This window comes from Patiria miniata, unplaced genomic scaffold (assembly GCF_015706575.1).
Source record: "Patiria miniata isolate m_02_andy unplaced genomic scaffold, ASM1570657v1 HiC_scaffold_3, whole genome shotgun sequence".
NCBI lineage: Eukaryota > Metazoa > Echinodermata > Asteroidea > Valvatida > Asterinidae > Patiria > Patiria miniata.
Genome location: NW_024037069.1, coordinates 35,299,915 through 35,327,259, shown reverse-complemented (window position 1 = coordinate 35,327,259; position 27,345 = coordinate 35,299,915). Strand labels below are relative to the sequence as shown.

Sequence of the window (27,345 nt, the reverse complement as noted above, 5' to 3'; positions counted from 1 at the left end):
TATCCAAATCATCACGATTCAATAATTATTCAGAGTACATTTTTGTTGCCATTAAAATGAGTTGAAATATTTTTAATACAAAGAGCATGATTTTTGTGAGTTCGGAAGCCTAACATTTGGCAATGATTCTCAGTTAAAAAAAAAAGACATATTATCCCAGGAATTACATTTTTTCAAACAATGTAAAACGTTCAAATTAAAAATATAAATCTAAACATTTTGAACCTCAGCATTTGTCACAACAAACAAAAGGCCTTACGAAAAAGTTTAAGTACTGAGAAATTTTTGAGGTTTGAAATTCAGTTTTAAAATCTTTGGCAAGCTCAATGATTGTATACAAAAGTTGGTTTCAGCAATACATTCAGCTACTTATTGGGACTTTGCACTTGCATTTAGTTTCACACTAAACTTCCAAATAGACAAGAAAAAACATCTGGGTCGTTTTAAAAACCAGACCGAAATAAGACCAAAAATTCAACAGGAGACATAATACAAAAAAGGGGGGTGGGGGGAAACCAATTGTTTGGGACTTCCCTGTTACATGTTTATATCAACATGCTTCATGATAAAATCAATACAAAAACTCTTCAAGCAGAAATCGTAAGGCACACACCTTCAGTCTGACTATTAGGTTAGGGCCATAAAGACTGATAGGGTCAATTGACTGATCGTTGGAAATCACCTTCATTTAAATTCAGCAAGCCAGATGGAATAATTTCACGAGGTGTTTAGTACCAGTACGGCCTTTAATCCAAATAATCTGTTTGATAAAAATTCGCTAGGTTACTTTTGGGATAAATGCAAATGGTCCTAGTATATGCCTTTAACAATACCCAGAGGTCTTTGTGCGGCTACTTTTTTTTCCAATCTTCTTTAGAAAATAAAATCTCATCATAAAAAAGAATTGGCATACATGTATGAGCAACAACTTCATAAGATAATTCTGCAAAAATGTAGAACAGAACAGCACGATTAAGAAAGAAAAAGCAGCTGAAAATAATAGACGTTATTTCAGCTTTTTGAATACTGGAAAATATAAACAAAATAACACCTGTAGAGCTTTTGTTTGAAATATTTCCAGAATAAATCTGGAGTAAAAACAAACAAACAAACAAAACTCTGGGAGAAAGTTTAAAGGAAATAGCAAAAATATGAAACACCTATACATTGTTAAAAACACAGGTAAAAATATACATAAAACTTTCAAAAAAAATAACTACTACAACGTTTGAAAAAGTACATGTTAGATTGCATATCTTTCATTACAGTTTTTTTTTTTTACATTTCATCTGTATAATGAGTACGTAAGTCATGGTTAACTCGATGAGTGACACACACTCAGTGACTGTTGATTATGTACAACCGTATATAAATAACATTGTGACATTAATGTTCAACCACAATACAATGTTTTGGCATGTGCTTTGTTACAGATTAACTTATTGTTCAGTATCATACATTCATAAGCCTTTTACTTCAATAAGCATGTTCGGGTGCTTACTATCCGGTTTGTTAGTGTGACGTCACCTCCAGCACTTTCTGCACGATTGGAACCGGAAGTTAACGCAGCTTGAGCGTTTGTAGCCAATAGGCTAGTAATCAGTGGTGCGCGCGCGTGAATGACGTTTTTACTAACGAACCGGATAGTTAACCATAGTTTGACTAACTTCGCTCAAACAAAGGATGGTTGGACTGCTGTAGTTGACTATTTGGAACCGGACCACAGGGCATGGTTCCATCGCTGGTTACCAATAGCCGTGCGCATCATAAAGCACAGCAGGGAACCAGGATCAAAAAGTTTCTGGATGACGTTTTGATCAGTGTTTGACTAGAGACATTTGCATTTACTGTGCAGGCATAAGTTACATCACAAATCAACCTTTAGTCAACTAATGGTCCTTGCCTGAACATGCTCAATGAAGATACATTTATTTAAGTATGGACTCCGTGTACAGGTATCCTGTCAATGATTGCGAAGCGTTGCTGCCGTATGTCTATCACTAATGCAAAGAAGATACAGTGCTGTGCGCATTTAGTTTGGCTCCGTGCACAAGTACCCCCTCAACGGTAAGAAAGGGAGAGTTGGGGAGACCACTGGGAGACACATTTGAACGCATTGTCGACAACGCTTGATGCTCACGTGAAGAAGCTATAGCATTGAGGACATACCCGCGCGGGGGCACTCACTGCGTTATGGGGAAGTTTGTTATTGTTAGGCAAATTAGGACCGAGTTATGGGGACTTTCTGCTGTCCCCAGAGCGTCTTCGGTCCCCGTAATACCATGGGACAACTCTTGTGTACAGACCCCACAACTACGGAACAAGTATACCTGCACGCACTCTGTCTCGTCCAAGGGGTTCTCAAAAGCGGTAAAAAAGCGCCCTCTCTTGTTCGGACACGGATCCCAAACCTTGCGCTTATGCATAGAATATAGGGGTATATGTATGTGTGCATTTACTTAAAATGAAATTAGTCTGCGTACATGTACTTCGCAGCATATGCAAATGAAGCAGTGCCTGCATGCACTATGTTCTGCACATAAAGCTGACACCAGTGATAGAGAAGCGCCACCTACTGATTATGCAACGAGTCCATTAAAACACTGACTCAAACTTCAAAGGGGCCCCCCAAAAAATTCAGTACTTTGTTTTACTGTTGACAAAAATGGACAGGGAAGCCTCTTAGAGAAGAAGTCATTTTCTGAGGTCGTTATGGGATTGGAAAGACAATGGAAGTCCAAATTTTCACTTAAATTTTTTTTCTCACTGAACCCTTTTTTCTTGAAAAATAAAATGTCCTCAGTATCCAAAGAGGGAAAGCTATAACTTTAAATAGACCTTTGGTTAATTGACGACCTAAATTGCTTTAGGTATAACCCCATCCACATGAATAATTTAACAACATTTCTGAAGATTTGTCAATCTCGCCACCGTCAAAATTTTATAATAGTATTACCACTTTGCGAAGAGAGACTTGCTAAAGTAAGGCTGTGTGCAAAGTACATGGCTATGGCTTTCAATAACACATGCCCCTATGGAGGCAGCAGAAGCCACTTCCAATTGATGTGTGTGTGTTTGCCAGCCATAGGCAAGTAATTTGGAAATGGCTTAGGCTAGGTCAAGTTTCTAAATGACCCTATGGGTAGGCTAATCTGGGCTACGATTTACAGAGAAAATACCATTAAATAACATGTCCGTCTCAAACAGCTGTCTGCTCTACTCGTTCCTTCTTACCCTTTGTTGAATGCGTCCCGGCCGTCGTGGCCGAGCTCTCCGACATCGCCTTCTCCGACGACCCTGTGACCCTGTCACCGTGGGAACCCTTGCTGTGCGTGGAGCGACTGTGATGCGAAGACAACTGGCTTTTGACTCCCGAACTGCTGTGGGTTTGCGTCGGGGAAGTGGGACCGATCATGGGATTGAAATTGACAGTGGGGTTAGTATACAGGTTACCGTTTTGGTGGTTGGCAGCCGGCAACGCCTCCCATGAACGCAGGCGAGCGTTGATGGCCTTAAAGGTGGGCCTGAGATTGGGGGCTTCGTTCCAACTCTCCGTCATGAGTACGTACATGTGCGGGGGGCAGCCGCTTGGGCAAGGCAGTATGTGCCTAGTGCGGATCATATCAATCACCTCTTGGTTGTTGTAACCGTAAAACGGCTGCAAACCGTACGAGTAAATCTCCCATAAGACCACGCCAAATGACCAGATGTCGCTTTCTACGGAGAAGCGACCGAACATGACTGCCTCAGGTGCCATCCAGCGGATCGGCAGCAGCACCTGCGCTTGCATGTGATAGTAATCCGCTGAGTAGATATCCCGGGACAAACCAAAGTCCGCGATCTTGATCTGCAAGTTGTCGCCCACCATGCAATTACGCGCTGCAAGGTCGCGGTGCACGAACAACCTACTAGACAGATACTCCATCCCTGAGGCGATTTGTATAGCAATTGACAAGAAGTCCGACTGATCCAACGAGGATTGAGTCTCGTCGTCCCCACTGCCGAACCCAACGTCCGAGTTGGGTGAGTGCCGGACAAGGAACTCATGCAAGTCACCGTGAGGCATAAACTCAAACAACATGCAAAGGGGCTGTTCCGTCGTGCACACACCGAGCAATGAGATGATGTTAGGATGACGTAACGAGGCCATCACTTCAGCCTCTCGGTTGAAATCTTGCTCCATCTTAGAGGCTGAGTTTTCCTTGAGAGTTTTGATCGTGACCGGGTTGACGCTGTATTGATGCTCCAACCCCATCAGCTCCCCTTTGTAAACTTTGCCAAATGTACCCTCCCCAAGGACCTCTTGAAACTTGACGGCGGCCAATGGAAAGTCACGGACCTGCATGCCATGGAAACAGAGCAACACAAAGCAAAAGGGTTAGTAAAGCGTGACAGTGAGGAGGTGAATGAGATGAAACAAAATCTTTTAACCGAGACAAAATTTTGGACAAAATTTTTATAACTCCATTTTCAGCTCTTTTAAAGCTTAACAAGCACAGATTGAGTTTACAGGACAGAATAATTATTTAAAAAAAAAAATTGTTTTATGACTAGATTGTGAAAGTTCTTGGGAAATGACATTAAGCACACAGAATTGAAAAATGACATTCAAATAATGAAAACCCATTAGGGTCTAAACATAGATCAATTTTGTAATTTTAATTTACAGCTCAATTTGATGTAGTTCAGTAAGATTTGAGGCTTTGCATGGTGGAGATACTAATGAATGAAAGGTTTGCGGAAACACCATGTGGGAATAATTTCTCAAACTAAGAGAATGGTTCTGAAAAGAACCAGAGGTATAAACTCGACGTTCTGGTCAGTTTGCTCTGAAGACAGTCAGAGCATACTGACCAGAACGTTGAGTTTATACCTCTGGTTCTTTTCAGAACCATTCTCCTAGTTGAGAAATTATTCCCACATGTTGTTTCCTCAAACCTTTCATTCATTGATGTAGTTCATCTTTTATTTTAAAAGCAATACTTTAATGACCCAAAGAGGTTATTTTCTTTGAGATTTTGAGAAAAAAAAATTTGCTATCCAATGTAAAGCCAAAAATTGCAAATATGTCCAAAGTTTGTTATTGATACTGTGATTTCAATTCAATTTTTAAAAACATTTTAAATAGCTTAATATTTGAACTGTGGGGATGATAAATGGTACTTTTATTGGTGAAATGTGAAAAGAAAAAGAAAGAAAAAACATGAGTGAAATGCATTCAGTTACTGTATAAATGAAACTACACTACCTTGTGTTGCATGATACACAAATCCACATATCATGCAAAAATAATAAAAGTACATGTAACAAGAACATAAAATAAAAGTGAATTTATCGTTTATAAAGAAGTGATGAAATGTTCAAGGAAACACATTTGTCAGTTTCTCTACAAAAACTTAAACACGAAACGATGCGGTGTGTCTGTCAGTGCATCTTGTATACCAACATCGAAACGTTTTGTTGATGCTGATGCGCATGCAAGGCGGATAGCGTTGAATCTTCATATCTGCACCTACGCGTTTGTGTTGACACAAGCAAAGCTTTTTGTCATATACGTAAAGCTGTATTAAAATTACAATTAAATTCCCCCTCCAAAAGTTTTGGACAAAAGTGTCATCTTGAACTAACTATTGGATAAATCAATGCACCGTTCTTGCGGGGTCAGTTTCATGTTTCTACTGAGCTTACTGACAACCAACTTCAGGATTTTTCCCTCTACGTTTTTGTTGTGCAAGAAAAGAAGAGTTTATAACTAGAGGTGTACATTTACAGGTAGTCTGGAAACCGGGTACCCTATTGAAATAAAACACGGGTACCTGGGTACCCAAAAAGGAAACCCAACCCCAAAATTCAAATCCTGGAAGTTGCTGTTCAGATTGTTCGTAAAGGTTTGCACGATAACACTAACACGTCAATGCAGCAAGATACAAGTGTGTACAGTGCGGGCTAAAGGATTTGCGATTTTAAAAGTGATTATTATTTGTGTAACAAAACCAGTGAACATTGTAGAGGGGAGGCAGTGAAATGTTGTCGCGCTTTAAAATGCACATAAACATGAAATCTGTTTTGGTTTTCCATGTAGCCCGGTTTTCATTTTGAAAATTCCCCACCAACGGCATTCAAACCTTTCTTTTTCATTGTCTGAGAAGGGTACTGAGTAATTTGCAAAGTTGGTTATGGGTACCCGATCCCATAATCTGGAACCAGTTCCTGACATCCGCGGTCGGGTACTCAGGTATTTGGGTACTCGAGTACCCAGTTCCGATACACACTCCTATCCATGACTAAAGTATCAGCCTTACCAAAGTCTCTGAAACATTTTCTGTTGTCAAGGCAATCACAAGTCCATCTCAAGTCTGATCACAAGCAATAGGGTATGAATGACTGTCTTTGGCACAGTTTATTTGAATAGCTTGAGATTTGAGGACTGGATGACTTGTGATTGACTTGTGAGGACTGATAATGGATAGACCACTAAACTGCCATGAAGCAATTTTTTTCATAGTGTCCTTACCTGCGGTTTTTGCTGCAATGCAACCATCTCAGCTGGTCTATTGTTCAGACCTTTATGGCTAGCATAGCGCTGCGTTCTCTGCTGTCTCAACCACATGATGACACATCCCAGGATAACGGCAATGAAGAGCAGTACGGCAATGGCAGGGACAACTATGTAAAGGACCTCCGGCTTATTGGCAGGTTCTTGAAGAGGATCATCTGAACAAAGAAATTAATGCAAACAATTTACCACACTGTACTGCCTTAGTATGGCGGAGATATTTGAAGCCGTCGTGAGCGCAGACATTTTGAATTCATGTGCGTGTTTGTGGAACATAATAAAATCACAAGGAATGGATTTCGGATAATGTACTCTAAATGCAACACGTAAGTACAACATACGCGAACAACATATGAGCGTTTTCTGTATGACGGTTCAAAAACGTCACTGCAAAAATCATCTGCAGCAACTACGCGCACGCATTAGTTTTGCGTTAGTTTGCGTAGAGCAAAAAGGAACGCTCATTCACTAATTGTGTGTTTCGGTATTGGGTGTATCAGCTTCGATGACGCACTGGAATAGAAACCAAATGCAAATATGCAAATGGCTGTACTAAATTTCGAGTTTTCTATAGGTTTGTGCACAAACATGGATGAGCCCAGCAGGCTGCATTTGTGCAGCGAGTTAGCACTCTAATAATTTAAACATAGCTCTATGTTTCAACCCAAAGTTTCTTAGGCTACTCAATGACACACTGCGTTTTCACAGGACAAAGATCACTGTTCAATGAAGTCTTACCACAGTTGGGGATGTCACACTTCTCAGCTCGGACGTCTGGGTTCATAGTGAAACACCAGGGTTTGTCCAGCCCGTTGTCAGGGTTACGGCAGTAATTGTGACCCCCAGCAAGCTCTGGGTACTCCGCAGGCAGCAGGTAATGTGAGTGAGGCTAAAGGTTGGGGGAAAACGAAAATTCAATGTCAGGAAAACTTCTGCAGCTAAAAGTCTGTCAGGATATCAGCCCTCCTGAGAAATGATTCAGTTTCTAAATAACTTTTTGTTCATGCATGACTTTTTTTGTGACCCCAGAATATTTTTTATCAAAGTTGATCCAAATGCATTTTCTGGCTACATCGTCATAATGTTGGTCACACTACAGGCATGTTTGGTGAATTTTGCTAGATTTGAATATACTCAGAAAAAGTTGTACACTTAAGAAATATGATTCTTTTTAATAATGCATGTGGTGATGGCTCTATATACCAATGTCTCAAAGCATTTTTGTAATTATTACCCCTGTCTATCTAGAGCAGCTCTAGATCAGTACAAACTTCCCTCACAGCCTAACAGGTACTCATTTACACTCCTCCTGGGTGGAGAAGCAATTGTAGTAAAGTGTCTTGCCCGTGAACACAAATCCTATGTTCAATAGCACGTCCAATCCTGCACATGTACAACTGCATATTGAGTTGGACACCGTACCGATTTTTATTCTTACCTCTTGTTTTTCCCATGGTTGGCACTCGTAACCAGACTTGGTGTGGTTCACTTTGCCCCTGTAGAAGATTCCTGATCCATTGTAACAGTTCACATCTGGAGGAAAGATGAAAAACAGGTTCTTAAATTACTTCCAACAATTCTTGCTTTCAAGTCGGCATTTTATTAATGGTTTGCCTGCTTTCAGTTTCTGTAAAATGTATGAAAGTTTTGTTACTAAATAATCGTGCACTCGGCGTACATACCTGAGACTGCTTTGACACTGGGTATCCCGATGCGTATACAATTCTCGCTCTCCTTAGTTCCAATGCGAGGCAGCCTCTGGCAGTCCGGCAATGTCACCCCTGGATACTCCTTAGCGATGGCGTACTCCTGTTGGCACACGTCCAACTCCAAGATCTCGCACTCGTCACGGCAAAGCTCTCGCCCCCGAGGCTCCGACGCCGTCGCGTCGCAGAACGGGAAAGCGAAATAACAAAGAGAAGGGATTGCGAATTCTTGGCACTGGTCGCTCAGGTCGTGCATGATGACTAGGAAAGCACTCGTCAGTTGTTTCTCGACTTCCCACTGTGCCTGGTAGTCCGTCACATAGATGCTGTTGTTACCGATGAAGTTGGAGCAGGTCATGCCACGGTAGGGCTGGCAGTAGCCTGTCGTCGGCCTAAAAAAAAAAGCAATTGGTGTACATGGTCATTTAGTTTAAAGTTAAAAGAATATACATGTAGGATCGTTTCCTTCTCATGCATTTTGTTCATTTCCAATAATAACACCACTCCAAAATCTAAAGATAATATTGAAAACCTAACCTGTCAAAATGTCACCTCAGTGAATATTACACCGTTTGAGAAAACAGTGAAAACCATGAACAACATTTTGATCACGTAACACCATTTTATCAATAGCACTCTTTATTTCCAAAATTCAATCAATTGACGGTTTAATAGTTGGAAATCACCTAAATTTCTTAATTTCTTCTAATGACAGCAAGCCAGACGGAATAATTTCACGGGGTGTTTAGTACCAGTTAATCCAAGTAAGCATTTTAATAATAATTTGGTAGGTTACTTTGGGGATAAAATGCAATAAATAAGCCTGTAAAATACCCTTACAGTTAGAAACAATTCTTAAATTGTAGAAAGCCAGTCATTTATGACATAAAATAAGTACTCACACAGACACACCAGGGCCAAGCGTTCTTGGTGGATCTCCTATAAACAAGAAGAAAAACAGTGAGCAAAATATTACACAAAAAACCCAATCTTTTCACAAAAAAGTAAGCTCCTCCATTATAGGAATCTTGGGATTCTAAAATTTCAACCATGGCATTTTCTCACCTCTTCTTGCCAGTAATATTCCAGTTGTTGATCGCCGGCCTGCTCTGTTGTCTCCCTCACATAAGTAGTATCCCGTGTCGGTAGTGTCCACATTTTTGATCGAAAGTTTGGAACCCCAGTCATACGACCTGTGGGGAAAAACAAATAAATTAATTAAAAAAGATCCTTCAAAGGTCCTTTAACCCTAACCCCTAGGCCTTTTTGCTAGATTGCATCCTCAGTCCTTCAAAATCGTCTAGCTACTTCCATGTAAAACTTGGATTCAGCCTCAATCCTCCAAAATCATCAGTTAATTTTTGAATCTGTTCATTGGAGGGGTGACCACTGCCTCAATCCTACAAAATCCTCCACCAGTCACTGTTGAGGCAGTGTTGATATCCAGAAGCAGTGCGGATTTTTCAAGTATTGTCCAGCCTAATTATATGCATCACAAAGCATAAACAACACAAGGTAGAGCCTAAAACTTTGTCACAGTGCATCCTCCAAAATCAAATACTCATTTTGGCCACGCAGCCTCAATCCTTCGCAATCGTCCACTTAATATGCAAAGAAGATTTTGTAGGATTTACAAAGGTTAGGGTTAATGAGAAAGAAGCAGTGTTGTAGTAGCGTCCACCACAAGTCCATAACAAGTCATCCATTCCCAACTCAAATCACAAGCTACATGTATTCAAAGACAAGATAAGTTTGCGGCAGCAACATGTGAATAAATCTCTTTTGTGAGTATAAGTGGTTCTGAAAAGAACCGGAGGGAATCTCAGAACCACACATACTCACAAAAGAGATTTTATTCACATGGTGCTACCGCAAACTTATCTTGTCTTAGTATCTTTCCACCATGCAAACCTTCAAATCTCATCTCACCTATATTCAAACAAACATTTGACAAAGGCATTTCTTTGCTATTTTTTTCATTCCTTGTTACTTGTGGCTGGGCTTGTGAAAAGACTTGAGCTTTACTTGTGCCCATTCTTGGGATGGACTCGATTCCTGCACAGTGCAGGGGTTTGGAGGATTCAGGAACGTTTTTTTTTTAGCAAAAAAAGTCCTTGCAGCAAATACAAAATCCAAGACCCACCTGATAGTGATTCGTCGATTTCCTCGCTCTGATATCGGCACGTCGTTCTTAAACCAGGTGTACCGGGGTTCTGGGACGCCGGTGATACGGCAACGCAAGACAGCTCGGTCACCGGTGTGAAGCTCCGTCTCATTGTTCATTGGTCGCTCCAGACTGATGTAGTCCCCACTGTGAAACAAGACACAGAGACACGACAAAGGTTAAACAGACACTGAGGCTGTTTCATGAAGAGGCAATCTGAATATGGTGAAGCATGGTCAATTTTAATATTGGTATTGGGGGGGGGGGGCCCTAAACACCATAATTTCATATTCATTGTATGCTCAGTGTTGTCCGAGGGCTTGTGAGAAAAACATCACAAGCTGCCTTGGGATGGATTCGAACCCACAACCTCTTGCTTACTAGTGTAGACATCTTACCACTCGACCACCAAGCTTGCCAGAATCAGTTGGCTGGTTCAAATCTTATATCAGCAAATACAGTAACCAATCAATGGTAAATCTTGGAGGGAATTCACATTTGGTCTGTTGGTTCACGCGCTCATCAGGCGGGGAGAGCAGAAATGCACTGACTGCAGTTCTAAATCTGATATATCAATGGGTACCGTAACCAATCAATAGTCATAGGAAATATGTCTCTCAATGACAAGCACATAGGAGTTTTGACAGAGAACTACTTTTAAAGATGCGTTGTATTGTTGCATAAAATACCGTAGCTTTACATTTCCAATTTCAAATTTATGATTCTCATATCTTCCCTTACCTTGGTCTTTGGATTGGTGATAACGTGGCATCTGAAGGGGAAAAAAGGGAAGAGTAAATATGAAATTAGAGGGTGATAATTATGGCAATAATCTAGCAATATAAAATCAATTTCATATGTGAATATAGAAATTCCATATTTCACCCCCAAATTTCCCATGGCCCCTCAACCAAACCACCAACCCCTCCCAACACAAAAAATAACAATCTGATAAACCCCAAAGGGGAATGACTGGGTGAACTTTTGATCCATTTGTGGTAAAACAAAGAAAATTGCTTGAAGGGGGAGTTGAACCTGTGAACTCAGAAAACCACACCGACACCTAACCAAACACATGCACACTTGCAGTCTCCAAATAAGTCAACAAAACTGTGAGCATTTTTCCAAACACGAACATTTTTCCAGATGTTGCATATTTCAATCTTATGATTATTTTTTATTATACATTTATTACAATAGCTATGCAATGACAGATTGGGACTGTGCATCATTATGATGCCACTGTTGCTACAGCTGCATGGGCCAATCATCACCCAGGTATTCAAGCTGGATTGAATACAAATTTAAACACCACCGCATCAGGCCAAAGGAATTGGCTGAAGCACAAAAAAATATCTGCTCAGCCAACTATCTACTACCCAATATCAGACAATAGATGTACTGTTTCAGGCTAGTTCTCAGCGTAGTTTTGCTTTGCTAAGCAATCTTCCTGCTCAGAAGTTCTGTGAAATACAGGCGATTCTCAATACAGTGCGCCACCAAGAAGTTGCCATGGAGAGTCCATTTTTCAAGTTTATGGTGGACAAAAACATGGTCAACTTGCCGGGATGTGAACGAATGTCAGAGGACAACTTGAGGAAAGTTTTGATAGATCGAGGCATAGCATTCTCTCGCCTCCAAAAAAAAAACACCATCTTGATAAAAAGAAAAGAAAAAAGTAAAGGTACTTGAATCATACATTTACGAAACTACCAACCGGACAAACAAACAATAATAAATGTCCCAAATTTGTCGACCGTCTCCCACAATGCACTGTAAAAAATTGATTCTCCGTGGCAACTGCTTGGTGGCGCACTGTATTGGGGAATAGCCCATATTGAGCCCATGGCCCAATTTCAAATAGCTGCTAAGAAATTATTTTTTTAAAGTAAATTCAGCTAAGCTAAGCACAGATCTGCTGCGAGCCTGTCGCAAGCAATGTGCGTCCAATGACATTTTAGCTGGGTAACCAGTTTTTGCTACGCAACTTCTTCCATGTTTAGCAACTTTCTTAGCAACTTTCCCTCACCTCCGGAGTTGGACATTCCGAGTCTCATGCACATCTGACTGTCTGGACTGCCCAGCCGCGGCAGGTCCGAGCACACCGGCAAGACGCCGACCAAATCCAGCTCCACCTGTGAGTCTACGTGATCGTACAGCGGCGCGCAGATATCCGTCTCCAATAACTGGCACTCGTCCCGACAGAGCTGGTGAACCGAGAGTTCCGGAGTCTCGCTACAAAGCGGGAAGGCAGTGAGGCAAATCGACGGCATGATGTAGCGGCTGCAGGTCTCGGTCAGACTAGGGAGGGATTCAAGACGGGTCAGGGCTGCTTGGAGTTCCTGCTCGGTCTCTTCCTGTGTGGTGTCGGCGTGCATGTACACACTGCTGCTGACGATGTGACGACGGCAGACTGAACCGCGGTAGGGCTCGCATCGCGCGTTGTCTGTGTTGGCACTGTAATCACTGAAACAGAAAATATCATAATAGTAAAATGAGATACCAGTTAAAATTCAATTTTGTTAAACCTCCTACAATGTACATGTAAATAAGTTGATATCTGTTTGTGCTCAATCCATCTGTTATTTTTCCGCCATGCACTTATTTCCAATGTATGTGAAATCTATACTTTGTTGACTGACAACTCCTACATTTTGTGTAAGTGTAAACTAAACTATGAAGTATCCACAATACTATCAATCCTTTCCTTCAGTTACACAATTTTGAAGCTTAACACCCACGCACAGAGAAAAAGGATTCGTTCCGACAGGAAGTGTATTCTAATTAACCAGACAAACTGGACCAGCTCAGGTACATGTGGCTGAGCAGCTAAGATATCTTGGCAGGAGGCTGTGAATTTAACTTTTATTTTAAAGACAGTGGCGTGTACCATACATGTACATACATGTATAGTGGAGTTTTTCACACACCCTTGGGCAAGAAACATGTCAGTGACGTCAAAATTCTAGTTAAAAAAGGGTCATTTTTTTCAGAAATTTCTATAAAACAAATGTTTATAATGTTCAGTTACAACATAAAGGAACGCCAGATCACATTAAAATTGTAAATTCTTAAAAATCCCCTTGATCAGACTTTCTGAACTGATGTTGAAATAGTGCGTGTTTAAAAGAGACCAATGAAACTCAATCTCGATTTTGATAGAATGAGTCATAAACTAGGGATCAACAAAACCACAATGAAACAAGCTGGGGTCAAAAGTCAAAGTAGTTGGTAACACGCTCCTTTGACCAGTGCCCAACAACCCTGAAGCACTTCTTGCAAAACCAATGGCCAAAGTATACATGTACCACAAACACCATAACCCCACTGAATAGTTAGGTTAGAAATTTACCAAAAATATGAACTCGTGTTCAGTGTATTTGGCTTTCTTTTCTGAAGTCTGGATAGAATTTCATGGTGCAAGAGTAATCAGAGTAAAAGAAAAGGTTGGAATTTTGACGAGACAGCCGAGAACTAAATATTCAAAACGTGCAAAATAATGATTTTGAATAGAAGTCAGAGGTAGATGTCAACACCGCATATTTATGTCCATGCACAAATCTTTCATAAGATTGCATCAATTTCTTATCACAGAACCAAATTCCATTCTCAACCTTTGATTTGTCTGAAATTAGGACCATAATATATTTTTATGTGAACCACATGATTTTTTGACACATCACAGAAGAAACTCTACTATTTTTCTTCTTTTTGTTGGTGGGAGCGGGCGCTTAAAAGGATGGCAAAGGTATAAAAATTGTAGCAGTGACAGTAAGACCGTCCAAATTTATGATCACATACAACCATTCCAGAATCCCTTCAATTTAAAAACTAAAATGAAAATCACTTCATAAAACTCCAGATGCATAAATTTCAATCATAAAAGTCTGGCAATTACACAGTTTATGGGCAGACGATCCACCGCTAAATTGACAGTTATTGTAATATGGGGCCATCTGCTCAAGCTAATTTGAACAAATCCTGCACAGTGTCAAAAAGGTTTGAATTTTATGTGAGCTCTTTTTTTTGGTGCCCTCGATTTTAAATCTCCGATTCGGATTGGAAAAGGCAAAAGCTAAATATTGCAAATTTGTATTCAATGCTTAAAGCTATTTATCATTTTATGCAATGCCTTATCCCCCCCCCCAAAAAAATCTTGGATCCGTCATTGAATAAAGATATGAAGAATACAATTTTCACAGCAGGCATGGAGAAAATCAGACGCAACTTTCCACAATCAAACCCTAACGAAAAGTGGCCTCTATGAAAATATGTCTGATGTCGCAAATTGAATTTTAATACTTTGAAAGAAAAAATCCACAAAATCAGCTTTCAAGATCCAGATAGATTTCATTTTTTTCTCCAGTGCTAACACTCAGAAGCTGTTGGCTAGCAGTGCCAGCGGGCTTTATAAATTTCCGATGCTGATTGTTTTACAACCACTTTAAGCAGCTTGCAAATTGAGCGGATCGTAAATCAAATAAGAATGGGTGAGAAAAGGGGAACTCGTGGATCGCATAAAACAAGAAACCCATTATATCACAGGTTGATGTTCATGGCGACGACGTAGAAGGCTTCAAGTCAACTGGGGTGGTAAACCACACTTTATGCAGGAAATAGGTCCATTTCTTATCTTGAAAAGAATTTCTTATGGGTGCAGAGGAAAATATGAGAACACCATATTTAAGGCCAACTATCTTTCTTGTAGACCAAAATACAACAACTATCGTAACTACATTATGAAATAACTATAAAGAAGGGTACATGAAGATTTTAAATTGGAAGGCACTCTTCAGCTTTTCAAATTAGCTTTTTTGACCTAATCAATTATATATGGTTGTTTTGAAGAACAACTGAAGAATAAGGAATGCTGATATCAGCTTGAAAAATAACCATAAAACTGTGACTTTTCTTACCTATCACTTCCTTCACTAAATGGTCCTGTAAAGAAAATACAAAAAACAAAACATTAGAATTAATGAAAATGTATTAAAATGTTCAGAAAGGTTCTTAATGAACTTAAAAAGTTTTCTCTGATTCCTCCTGATCCAAAAGTATTTAATGAACCATGTCAGCAAACATAAAATCACAGAGATCAATAAAATGTCATTAAACACCCAAAAATGGTAATAAAAATGGAGTAATTTATGGCAAATTGGTCCAACAGGTGCATGCAATGGAATGAAGTGAAACAGAGTTTTATGTCATTTGCTCTTTCAGCCTGTGTAACTACCGAAAGCCAAAAATAAAAGCATCAGCAATGTTGCTTCAAAAACTTCCATGCTTTGCTCAAACTTACTGAGAACCAGTCACAAGTGTATACATATTACATGAAATTTGGCTGGTAACCCAGTTTTTTTCTAAGCAATAATCTTCTGTCCTTAGCAGCTCTGAGGATTGGGCCCATTTCTAGACATGATCACTTCTTCTCAGGAAAGGAACATATCAAATTATTCTTCAACTCCCACCAGAATCCACACCATACGCTGCCATCTTAAAATGCATCCATCTCTAAGACCTGGGGATTTATGGTCCACCATTCCAGACAATTTTGGATTTTTGTCTTTTATTGTTCCCTTGAGAATGTGTTCCCCAGCCCCGAAAAAATGTTGGAAGGAATAAATGGTGATATATATTGCACATCATCAGACATCACCTGTGAATGGGGACACAGGTGTTGATGTACAAGTATGAAGGGGGGAGGGGGAGCAAGAAGAATTTGATTATTAAATTCTGTTGGATGAGTTTGATCATCGGAAGGAAATATGATGGAGGAGAGGGTTGGACGTCCCCCGAGGATATAAGTAAAAATTGCTAGAAATATCTGGTTATTGCAGTCTGCCCTCCACTCGAGTTTAAATGGGCTTTCGGTACGTGATCAAATTTATGTCAAATTTATTGGGACAAGAGAAAATTGGATTTATCCAGGGATATTAACCCTAGTCCTTCAGAGTACAGTACGTTGTACTAATCAATCAAAAGAAGTTCTCTATATTTTCAAAGCTTTTTCATCCAATATTTTTACAATCATTCAGGAATTTAGCAACCGACTTTTTTTCCTACGTATTTACATGTATACTCATAATTTGGGAGAGGTTAATTTAGGATTAAAAACAAATATTCAAAATTAAAGAAAGTTGAATAACAAGAAAACAATGTCAAATTTGGATGCAAACTTATGCATCCATACAAAAATGTTTTCTTATAAAGCAACTCATGAAAAGTTAGCCTCAATGTACGTGACTTGAAATATTGATGCATTATACTGAGAATCAATTGTTGCACTTGATGTACTATGCTTAACATCTGATTGATAACAAGCATTTTAAAATGTCGCCTGAGTAATGCTTCAATGTTATACATGAGTTGCTGTGTTAAACAATGTATGCAAGAACACATACAGTGCATATTTAATAGAAAAAAATGATGGAATTTCTTTATTATTCCGATCAATCAGTTGTATGCAAAGCCTGCATGGTCGTTTATTTGCACAAGATTTTCAACGATGACAAGCGCACACAACAGAGACTTGACTGTGCCATGGCTTTGTGGCGCTGTGAAAGAAAAAAATGAATTCTCTTTACAAACACGGGGAACGTTAGCTCAATAAACACAGAGGTAGGGAGGGGAGCGATCGCTGGCGCGAAGGAACAAAACAGATGCCAGTTCGTTTGTCGTTTGAAAAAAAAATAAAACTGCAGTGATAGTATATGATCTTGCTTGTTGCAACACCAGCGATTGTATTACATGTACTGACTGAGATGTTGTCACGTTTGCTGACAAATAATTAATCATGTTTGCGTCAAATTCCCACCGTATCAATAAAATACGGAAATGAAACCATTGATTACTTCTTGTTATTTGGCGGTGGGGGTACATGTGCATGTTATGATCAGGGTGATTTTTACATTGGCATGTTGCACACGTTTCGGTGATTTGCGTCATTTAAAAAACCCCGAACAGATTCCCGAGTTTGCAGCGCACATTAACAATTCATCAGATTGTCACATCACGTTCCGACTGTTTCACTCCCTTTCCAGGCATCGCCACGTTGCCGCCATGAACTGTCCATGCCGATCCTAATTCCGACCTGAACTGTCATTATACTGACACGTTTCTGACAATTCTGCATCCCAATGTTCACAGTGACGTCAATAATCAATTTGAACATTGCAGACAAACAGGATATGAGGAAATTAAATCCCAATACTTCATTCCACTACCTTCAACGTTAACCAATTTATGAACCTCATTTTGGAGAGTTCAGTTTGAACAACTTAAAACTTAAATTAACCTTTCTGAAAAGCCTGACGATAATCTTGTTGGCCCCTTAATTTGGTTGATCCAAATACTATTGTAAACTGTACATATGTATGTTTTGAGAGCACAGAAATATGTGGCGTGTGAACATGTTCCTTCAGCAAGTAATTCTTGCCAAAACAGGAGGGAGCCATTTCGTTTAAACCCTAATCTTGGCCATTTTTATAACGTTTTCTTAAAGTGCAAAAAAAAAACCCTTTTAAACGCACTGAAGACTGTTGAATATTTTCTCAGGCGTAAAGTGCACATATGAAACCTCAATCTCAAAACAGGGTTCTTTCCAAAAATGCAATGACTCTTACATGTCAGTGAGTGATTTTGCTTTAAAAAAAAAAAGGGGGGGGGGGCAAAGTGCTAGACTTTTTTATTTTTATAGCAAAAGCTCAGGTTTATATGTGTGAAATTCTGTACAGTGAACAGTTAAAATAACCTCATATTTTATGATGTGAATTAAGGGAAAACACTCACCGAATATCAAAGGATGACAACTGCACACGAGATCTGTAAGGCCTTGTGAGGTCCATTTTGAATTTACTATTTAACCCTTTACGTTGAAATCTTAAACATGTATGTACACGTCAGAAACCTGCCTAAATGTACAGTACATGTAGGCCTAGCACATGAAATACTGGTTGTTAAAGGTAGAATAGACCATTAGTCATTTGTGCTTTTTTTTGGGTGTAAAGCAAGGAAAGTGCTCAAAATCTAAAGATGGATGCTAAACAACTAACCCGATAGAGTTTTAGCTCTGTGAATGCTGTATATTTCGAGAAGACGCAATATTCTGGATCTCGATTTCAGTTCAAAAGTTGCCATGTCATGCCATTTTTTGATTGCGCCCTCTCGTGACATAATCAGCATTCGGGACATGATTCTCATTCAGCTGATTGTAGCTATGCGTGATGTCCCACACTGAACCACCAAATAATAGCACATAGCAGCCGCATGCGCGTGTGCATCGTGTCAACGCTTGTGCGCTCCCATTCACAGATTCACCCAATAAGAAACCAACTACAAACTGAAGTTTCCAAAAATGTGTCACTTGACAATCTTTGGAAATGACATTCTTTCACTGTTTTCTTCACAATGACGGCATGCCAGAAGGAATAATTTCAAGGGGGTTTAGTGTCATTACTATCTTTAAACTATTTCAAGTAAACTCTGTGACAATAATGTGCTACAATGTAGGTTACTTTTTAGGGTAGCTGTAAATGGTCAACTCTACCTTTAACCAGTTCGCACCAAGATTACATGTATTTTGACATTGACTGGACCCAGGTGCGGGATTGTTTTTCATGAACCTCGATGCCAGATGGGTTCAGGCCGCCATCTGCGGGTAGCACATCCTGATATTTCCGGCCTCGCTCGCTGCGAGTGGGACGCTGACAGATATTTCCAGCCTCGCTCGTTGCGTGTTTATCCATCATCTGTTACGAATACTGCAAAACCTTTGCGTGTATACACGTCATCCAATGTGAACTGGTTAAGCCAAATCCACTGCCAGTTGTACATGTACTGTACACATTAATGCCATGTCCAAACAGACTTCCTGGTTATGGCTATGCTTCGATGTTCCCACAGATTGTAAATGAAGAGGATCTAGACAACAGGGCCCAATGTCTTGGCTCTGCTAACCACAGAATGCCGCGCTTATGATCCCGATTCTGTGCTAACAGCGCCAGCAGAAAAATTGTGCGCTAACCTTGTAAGCGCACAATCCTTAGTAACGTGATGCATGCGCAGAAGCCAACATTCCTAGCTAACCTGTGAAATACGCTTACCGTGGTCACAGAATTTTGTGCTATAAGCAGGGATTTTTCGCTAACGGTAAGCCATGCCATGAAATTGGGTCAAGCTCTAGAGATGTGGACACGGACTAGTATCCAAATGTTTTACGGTTGAACGGTTTGACTTCAGTTCACAGCGCCTTCTATACTTTGTGCATGAAGCCAATAGGCAGACAAAATCTTTTCATAACTTGCACGGCCAAGATCATCATCCAATGAAAGCCGGAGGGATGATTACATTTTTGCACCTCGTTGATAATTCTCCCTAATTAGTTTCATCTTATCGCGTCTCACTGTTCACTTTTTCTGATGAAACGCAATTTTTGTGAACGGCAATCGTGTACAGGCCTACATATCACTTGATTGCCCATCGAATTGGAAGTTGTTGTACTGAGGAATTCAGATTGGATTCTTGCATTTTCTGTTGTCGTAAACTGACAATGCTCGGGAATTGCCTTTTGCAAAGCCTTTTGACTTGCAAACAAAAGCTTTCGCTTGACAAGCGATGGTGTTTTCATGGAAAACATTCTGTGAGAACCGTCTTTACATTGGATTTGAAACCTATAGTATCTCTTTGTACTTGCAGTGAGAAAATTGCAGTGTCCTGTCGAAGAAGGCTAGTTGTGCTTACATTGCATAAGCAAAGAAAGAAGTACAAAAACATGGGCACTGATCAGTAAACGAGCAACCAAATATTCCCGTGAAACTTGCCTCAAGGGTGAACTATAATTTGCAAAAACAACATGATTTCATTATGGGTTACTTGTGAATTTTAAACATGTGCCTGAAAGAAAATATCTGAAACCAATTTGCAGGAATATTAGTGTGCTTGTGTGAGGATGTCTTGTGTATTTTGTTGTGATTTTCGACGTACTGTAATGTAAGCAGCTACGTCAGTAAGTGATTTGCGCATGAAGGATTTTGTCGGCATCTTTTATCTTGCAGTTTTTTTGTTGCTGTTGTTGATGCTGCCAGAACAATTTATGCACACTTCTTCTGTTCTACATATGTCACACAATATCAGACAATACCTGTCGTTCTTACTTTAGCAAGAACCACCAACTGAAGCTTTCTCTTCTTACAACTATCACCTTGACAACGGAACTTTTGATCCGTGCCAACTTACCTGGCAATATAGCAACCAGACCCGTGGTGGTTTTAGATCCCGCGTCGTTCTGCGCAATACACTTATAATATCCTGCGTCCAGCGTATCCACATTTTTAATCATGAGTTTAGAACCCCACGGATAGGTCCGTATGGTCACTCTGCCGACATCGTCCATCATGTAGGCGTCTTTGTGATACCACCAGTAGGTTGGCTGTGGGAACCCCCGGATGCGGCAGAGCAGCGTGACTTTGTCACCCACGGAGACCGTCTCATTGTTCATGGGCTCGTCGATCTTGATTTCCGGGATGCCGTCCGCCGGGGCGGTCCTGCATTATTGAGGAAAGGGAGGGAAAGAGATTCTAAGGTTACATTTCTGACATTTTTGCCACTATTCCCAATGCTTCTGAGAATCTGCAAGAAAAATGTAAAGGGTGAACTCAAGTTGGATTTCAACACATGAATATGTACATGTACTTATTAGTAACAATTGTTCACAATTCAATGTTTACTCTTTCTGGAGTCCAATCATCCATGAGAACCTGTAAAAATGATACAAAATTACAAAATTTTCTTGATGAATATCACATTCTTGGAAAACAGTTTGTGAGCAAATTGCAGGCACCCTGGTATTATTAATCCCAAACAAAAATCATGTGAAAAAAGGACCCTTATTTGCTCATGTCGAAAGGCTTTGTTGAAAAAAAAAAACCACTGCATTTTTGGAACACAGTCTGTGGCAGAATAGCAGATGGTGAATTGCAGGCACATTGGTTTGATGAATCCACAAAAATCCTGTGAAGAAAAGTGTTCAATTTTCTCATGCAGTGTGGCATGCATGGCATCGGTTTAGAAACCCTTTGTCCTGAGAGCCAATACACCAGATCATCTTGTAACATTAAGATTCCATGTTGGAGTTTTACAGTGTTCAGTAGCTCCAAGTCGGTTTACGAAAGAAGAATCATCATGCGTCAACTGAAAACACCAAGCTGAATGAGCCAGTAACTAACCGTTGCAGGTTGCAAAGTAGAACAAGAACAAAGAGGCAGACTTTCTTTCGGGACGGCGCCGGAGCGCGTCCGCGCCGCGAGACAGCCATGATCGCACTAACAATTAGTCCCGCTCCTGGCTAGGCTGCTAACGCGACTTCTACAACCAACACGAATCCCACACGACCACCACTCGTTCTCGTCTCCGGACACACTTATGACGATCCTACTCCAACATGTGCTAAATACCCCCAATGAGTATGCAAATAGCACTCCACTTGACCCACGCTATGAGCTCCATACTTGTCTATCTTCATGATGGGGCTTGGTCTGTTAGCTTTATTATTGTATTCATTTCTTTCTTTACTTTTTTTGACAGAGGACAAGTAAACGTGGGTTGAGTTGACATGACAGTTTGCTTGTCATACTTTGGGTGACCTCGACACTAATCATATTGTGATTGTAAGCCATCTGTCCTCGCTTCTATCAATCTGGCCGTTTAAAAAATTATTTTCAATTTCAGAAATTTCCCATCAGGAGGTCACTGTGGTGAGAAGTTGGTTCCTTTGCATTCCACCACACTGACCTAATATTCAGGTGAAATTTGGGTCAGTTCTTGATCTCCCCCCCCCCCCCCACCTTCCCAAACCCATCAAAATGTGAATTTGTTGGTGGTTTCTTGATCAAGAGGTTCAAATGTTTTCAAAAAACTTTCTCTTTGAAAGAAGAACTTGATGATGAACATTGCATGAAAGGATTACTCTGTATTAATAATTGGTTAAGTACGGTACGTTATACTTGGAACAGCTCCATGGTATATGTTTGTTGACATGCATTCTGAGTGTTGGCACATCCAGCAATGTGCAGTCTACATGCAAATTGTCAGCTGCAATCCAACCAGGGGTCAATTTTGTAGGTCGGTGAACAGAAATGTTTGCTAATAGCAGAAACAAGTATTTTACAGTTGACTGAGAATTCACCTAAAAACTGTCAAGCAAGAAGCTTTTCTGGTCAGTTTTACAGGACTGTGAAGCCCACAAATTTTCTAGACAGAAAAAGTTTTGCATGGCAAAAACAGGCCACCAGCCAAAATCTCATGTGTAGATTTTGATTGACAGTTTCTGATGAACATTGCCGAGAGTATCAATTTGCCAGCTTTGGAAAATAAATATGGCTCACCGGCCCTGGGAATTTATCCCTGACCTTACACTGTATATCAAACAAAAACCGGTACCATTTCAAGCCATCAGCAATTTACATCATTCCATTTTCTCCAACTTCTGTCCCTACTGGACTGAAGGGGACTTTCGGGCTACTTTTTCTTTAAATTTGGAGCAATCTTGTTACAAAGACCATTTACCAATCCTTTTGTGTCAAAATTCAAGTGTTCGTCGAGGGTTCAAACATCATGTGTCGACAGGCGATGAGAACTGTCCTGTCGGCTAGGACCATCAGTGTAAACAGGTTGTCTTCTCCCGCAGAATTCCTGGCTACAATCTCTGTTGCTCTTGTCATAGTTCAAAGTCAGCAAGTTTATCCAGGAAAAATAAACAGAGAAACCACAGGGGCTTTTCTTGTGACAAGGACACCGTCTTTTTTTTTTTTTTTTTTGGACGTCTCAATTAGGTTTAATTGACAAGGCAGAAGGTACTTGTGTGGTTTGAAAAATTGACAATGAAAATGATTTTCTCAGGGAAATAGCGGAATAAAAAAATCCCTCATTTCAAAACATTCGGTCATAATGTCACCGCAATCAGCCCTGTGCGATAAGTGTCTATGAAGTTTCAACAAAAAGTATCTTAACTGGATGTAACTTTTTTTAATGAGCTGAAAAACCCAAAGATAGGAATGAGAACTAAAAAAAATTAGGAAGCAAACTACTTACTGATGGGATTCAACTAAAATATACAATGTACATGTACATATCGTCAAAGTTTGAGGGCATGACTGTGTTATTGTACAATACTGTAGAAGAACGTTTTTTTCCTCCAAGGATTCTGTTCAGGCATTGAAATGCAAGGATTTATTTGGGTGTGTATATGTACCGGTAGTTGTTTTTTTTTAAGGCATTTTTAATGTGTGAGGACACAGGAAGGTTATTTTAAAAATATATCTAACAATTACAGAATGTTTTAAAATAACCCACAAAGGGAAAGTGACTAGGTGCCCGGTCAGTATCCCTTTGTCATTTAGTTAAAACTGTGTAATAAAAAGCTGTTTCCTCCTACATGTAGGTTTGTATCATGACTCTGAGCGTGATCCCCGGCTACATGGCATTTGCGGGTTTAAGCCTTTTGTAGTGCCCCTTGAACAAAGACATTGATTAAATGGGGAACCACCAACATAGGGCTGGATAGCTCAGTTGGTAGAGCACCGGAACGGCAATCTGTAGCTCACAGGTTGAAACCCCAATCCAGTCAATTTCTTTGTTCAACTGTTAAAAATTCTGGAACGTTGATAACCGTCTGCCTTGCAGATGAAGATCAAGTCTCAAGTTCAGGCAAAGTGTGGCTCTCAAGAAGGTGACGCCTCCCTTACATTTTTTTCTCAACTCTTGAATAAGGATCTGACAATCAATGGCCCCTGAGATATGATAGATTAGACTGGTCTTCCTGTCTCGTTATTGACACAAAGAGCCATCTCACTCATTCCACAGCTTCAGTGGAGGGGAGAAGTGTAAACACACGACAGCTGGGATATAGATAAGATGAATGCTAATTCGCAAAGGTGGAGCTAACATGGAGACCTGGGAGAGTTGAAATTCATCTGCATGATATCCGCTACTTCCTGCTAATGATAGATGACATGTCAGACCACATTCCTCTAATTATGGCTTTGTCCGAATTACTTTGGCTACGGCTGGCAATTCAACATGCTCAAATGGAAGCCATGGAAGCCGTTGAAGCCCCTTCCCAGCCGTAGCCTAGCCAGAAGCCAGTTCAGTATTCCAGCTGCGCACCCATATGCACGTCAAGATTTGACCATTTTCCTTTTGCAATAAATAATTCGCCGTATGCGTGTTAAATCTCAACAGATACCAGCCGAATTGAAAAAAGCACAAACTTTCAATAAGTATGGACAGTGAAGTGTTTTTAGGTGTTTTGTGTGCCCCAACCTTTGTGCAAAGGAAATTTCCATAGTCTTTTTGATTGCACGAAAAATGGCAGATTGTAAATATCTGGAATTGTGTGCATTTATCTGTCGCGTTTATCTAAGAGTAAAAATCATCAGATATTGTTATGCATACCGGCAGTTGGAATATTAAGTTGGCTTATTCACATGCAGCTCAAGTCTTGAGATGTGCCTAAAAAAATGACTCTACCTCGTGCTCTTGGGCATGACACTTTATCTACTAAAATATTCTCTCTCCATACTGGAGTATAACAAGGTACCGGTATCTCTGAGGGTACAGACTACATACTTGTACAGACCAGAATGCTCTGATCTTGAGCTGCTGCAGAAAACTGCATTCAAGGCCTGGTGAAAAGTGGTAAAAATTGATCAGCTGTCTGTTGAGACATTATCTTAGCACCACATTTGTTTAATCTTTCATGTGCATGAATTCAAAAGGATCCACAAAACCCAGGAGTTGGCAAAAAGCTTATACAAGAGAATGACTTGAATTCCTAATCATAAGAAGTTCAATCACCAACCGTTCGTTAACTGGTGCTTGATTGTACTCTAGCCTGGAGTGCGCTCGGAGATTGCCAATCAAAAAGCCATTGACTGAGCGCCATAAGGGCAATGGCTGAAAAATCTACAAAACTGTAAGCATCACAACGTCAAATGTGGTATCAAATTAAAGGGAACAAGACATTTCCTTTGAGTGATGTGGCAGTGTGATGGATTATGGTCATGTGTATTTTTGTCCAAAAAAAATTTAGGTAATTATTTTGGCACCTTGTTTTTACATGCAAAATGCAAGTGTTATTGTGAGTTTTTGATTTTAAGGCAGAGAGACAGGTTCATATTTTACACAAAAAACATTTTTTGTTTGACTATTAGTTTCTTATATGCTTCACATATACCTCTCCAAAAGACCTTTTGTTAAAATTTAATAAAGCTTAACCATGGCTTAACCATTATCTCCCAGATTCATATTTTCCCCACTGATGATGGAAATTTGATATATTTTGTCCAAGCATGGGTATTTGTCGACAAACACTCGTATTGGACCACCAAGCCTTGTTCAAACAATCATGGGACCAAATTTGAACAAATCCCCTCCGAATTGGCTCCAGAATGTATTTGAACAAATTCCCGTTCAAACTTTGCCAAGACTAGCCTAAACAAACTGTCAGAGGTTATGAGGACTTAAAGATATAACTACAGCTGTCCGGTAAGGCAGTTCCTCAATTGTTACTGTTGAAATCTTACATTATATTCACTACTGAAGATAAACGGTTGGCAAATACATTTATGAAGAACATTTTTTAATGCCTTTTAGGGACAGACAGTGTTTCCATAAATTGGGGTCCAAAAGTATGACATTTCTTTTGGTGTCCCTGTAACTACCTTGGGCCAATTTCAAGGCGCTGCTAAGCACACAATTTTCTGCTAACAGAGCCTCCGTCTATTTCATGGAGACCGTAAGCATAAGCACAGCAAAGGGCACGCTTACTTTGGATGAAAAATTTGCTTAACTCAGTGACGTAACATTAGAAATCTCCATGCACGCGCGACCGTTAGCACGTCCACGCCGTGAAATAGTGCTTAAGGTTAGCAAATTTTTCTGCTATGCTCAGCACAACTTTTCTGCTAACTGTTAAGCAGCGCCATGAAATTGGGCCCTGACCTGTGTAAAATGCCATTCAAGTATTATTAAAATTGCACACTAGTTTTTGTATTTGTTTGTCCGGTACTGGTACTTTGCTTTGCATAATCACTCTTGGAGATAGAAGGCGTTAAAGAATGTGTCCTGGAATAAATAAATCTTATACAATTCAGATGTAACAGGGACACAAAAACTCGGATCCCAACTTTATGGAATGCCCCTTTAACACAAACTTCAATGAGAGGATCAGAAATAACAACTCTGCTTAAAATGCAAGATTTACCGAAAGGAAATCCTTGCAGTTTTTCTCCCACAACAATTCTAGTTTTCTGAATGATTTTGGTTTTTTGGACTAGGATATTGATTTTCTGTGGAGTTGTAGTTCATATCTGGATTAATTGAAATAATTTATAAAAAAAATTTGAAACTGGATCGATCGACCTTAAAATCTGTTGTACGATATTGAAATAGGAATTTGTCTTTGTCCAAACAAGTGTAAAATACAAAGATACTGATTTACAGTATTCCTTTGGGGTTTTTTTTTGGTTCTTGTTTCGTTTTCTTTTTATTTTTGTGTGTGAAAAGTACACAGCTGAGTGAAAGGAAAAGTGAGATGATTTTTCTTTTTTTTAAATAAAGATTTGTACCTGATAGGCTCTGTAGTGCTGCTGGTGGTTGGTTGGACATTAGCTTGGCCAGCTGCGTCTGAAAAGAAGCAAAAAAGATAAAAACAAATTCATTACTGGGTTTTGCCTTGCACCAATGCGAACTTCTTCATTACTGTAAACTCAGTGCCCTCCAAGGGCTTGCGAGAAAAAAATTCACAAGCTCCCTTGGGTGAGACTCGAACCAGAGACCTCCTGTTTACTGATGCAGATGTCTTACTTCTTGACCACCACACTTACCAAGGTCAGTTAGCCAATTAGAATCTGATACATGAAGAC

General features: G+C 39.9%; 1 protein-coding gene across 1 annotated transcript; it reads right to left on the bottom strand.

The window, feature by feature from the left end:
• Positions 1-2,671: 2,671 nt before the first annotated feature.
• LOC119736767 (inactive tyrosine-protein kinase transmembrane receptor ROR1-like) lies at positions 2,672-27,110 on the bottom strand (the record flags this gene model as incomplete). The annotated part of the gene is made up of 13 exons (XM_038210777.1): positions 2,672-4,339; positions 6,515-6,714; positions 7,295-7,445; positions 7,995-8,089; positions 8,239-8,654; positions 9,165-9,201; positions 9,328-9,455; positions 10,406-10,573; positions 11,168-11,198; positions 12,456-12,892; positions 15,343-15,367; positions 20,660-20,967; positions 27,049-27,110. Coding segments are annotated over 13 exons (3,198 nt in total), but the record flags the coding sequence as incomplete, so codon positions are not given.
• Positions 27,111-27,345: the final 235 nt, after the last annotated feature.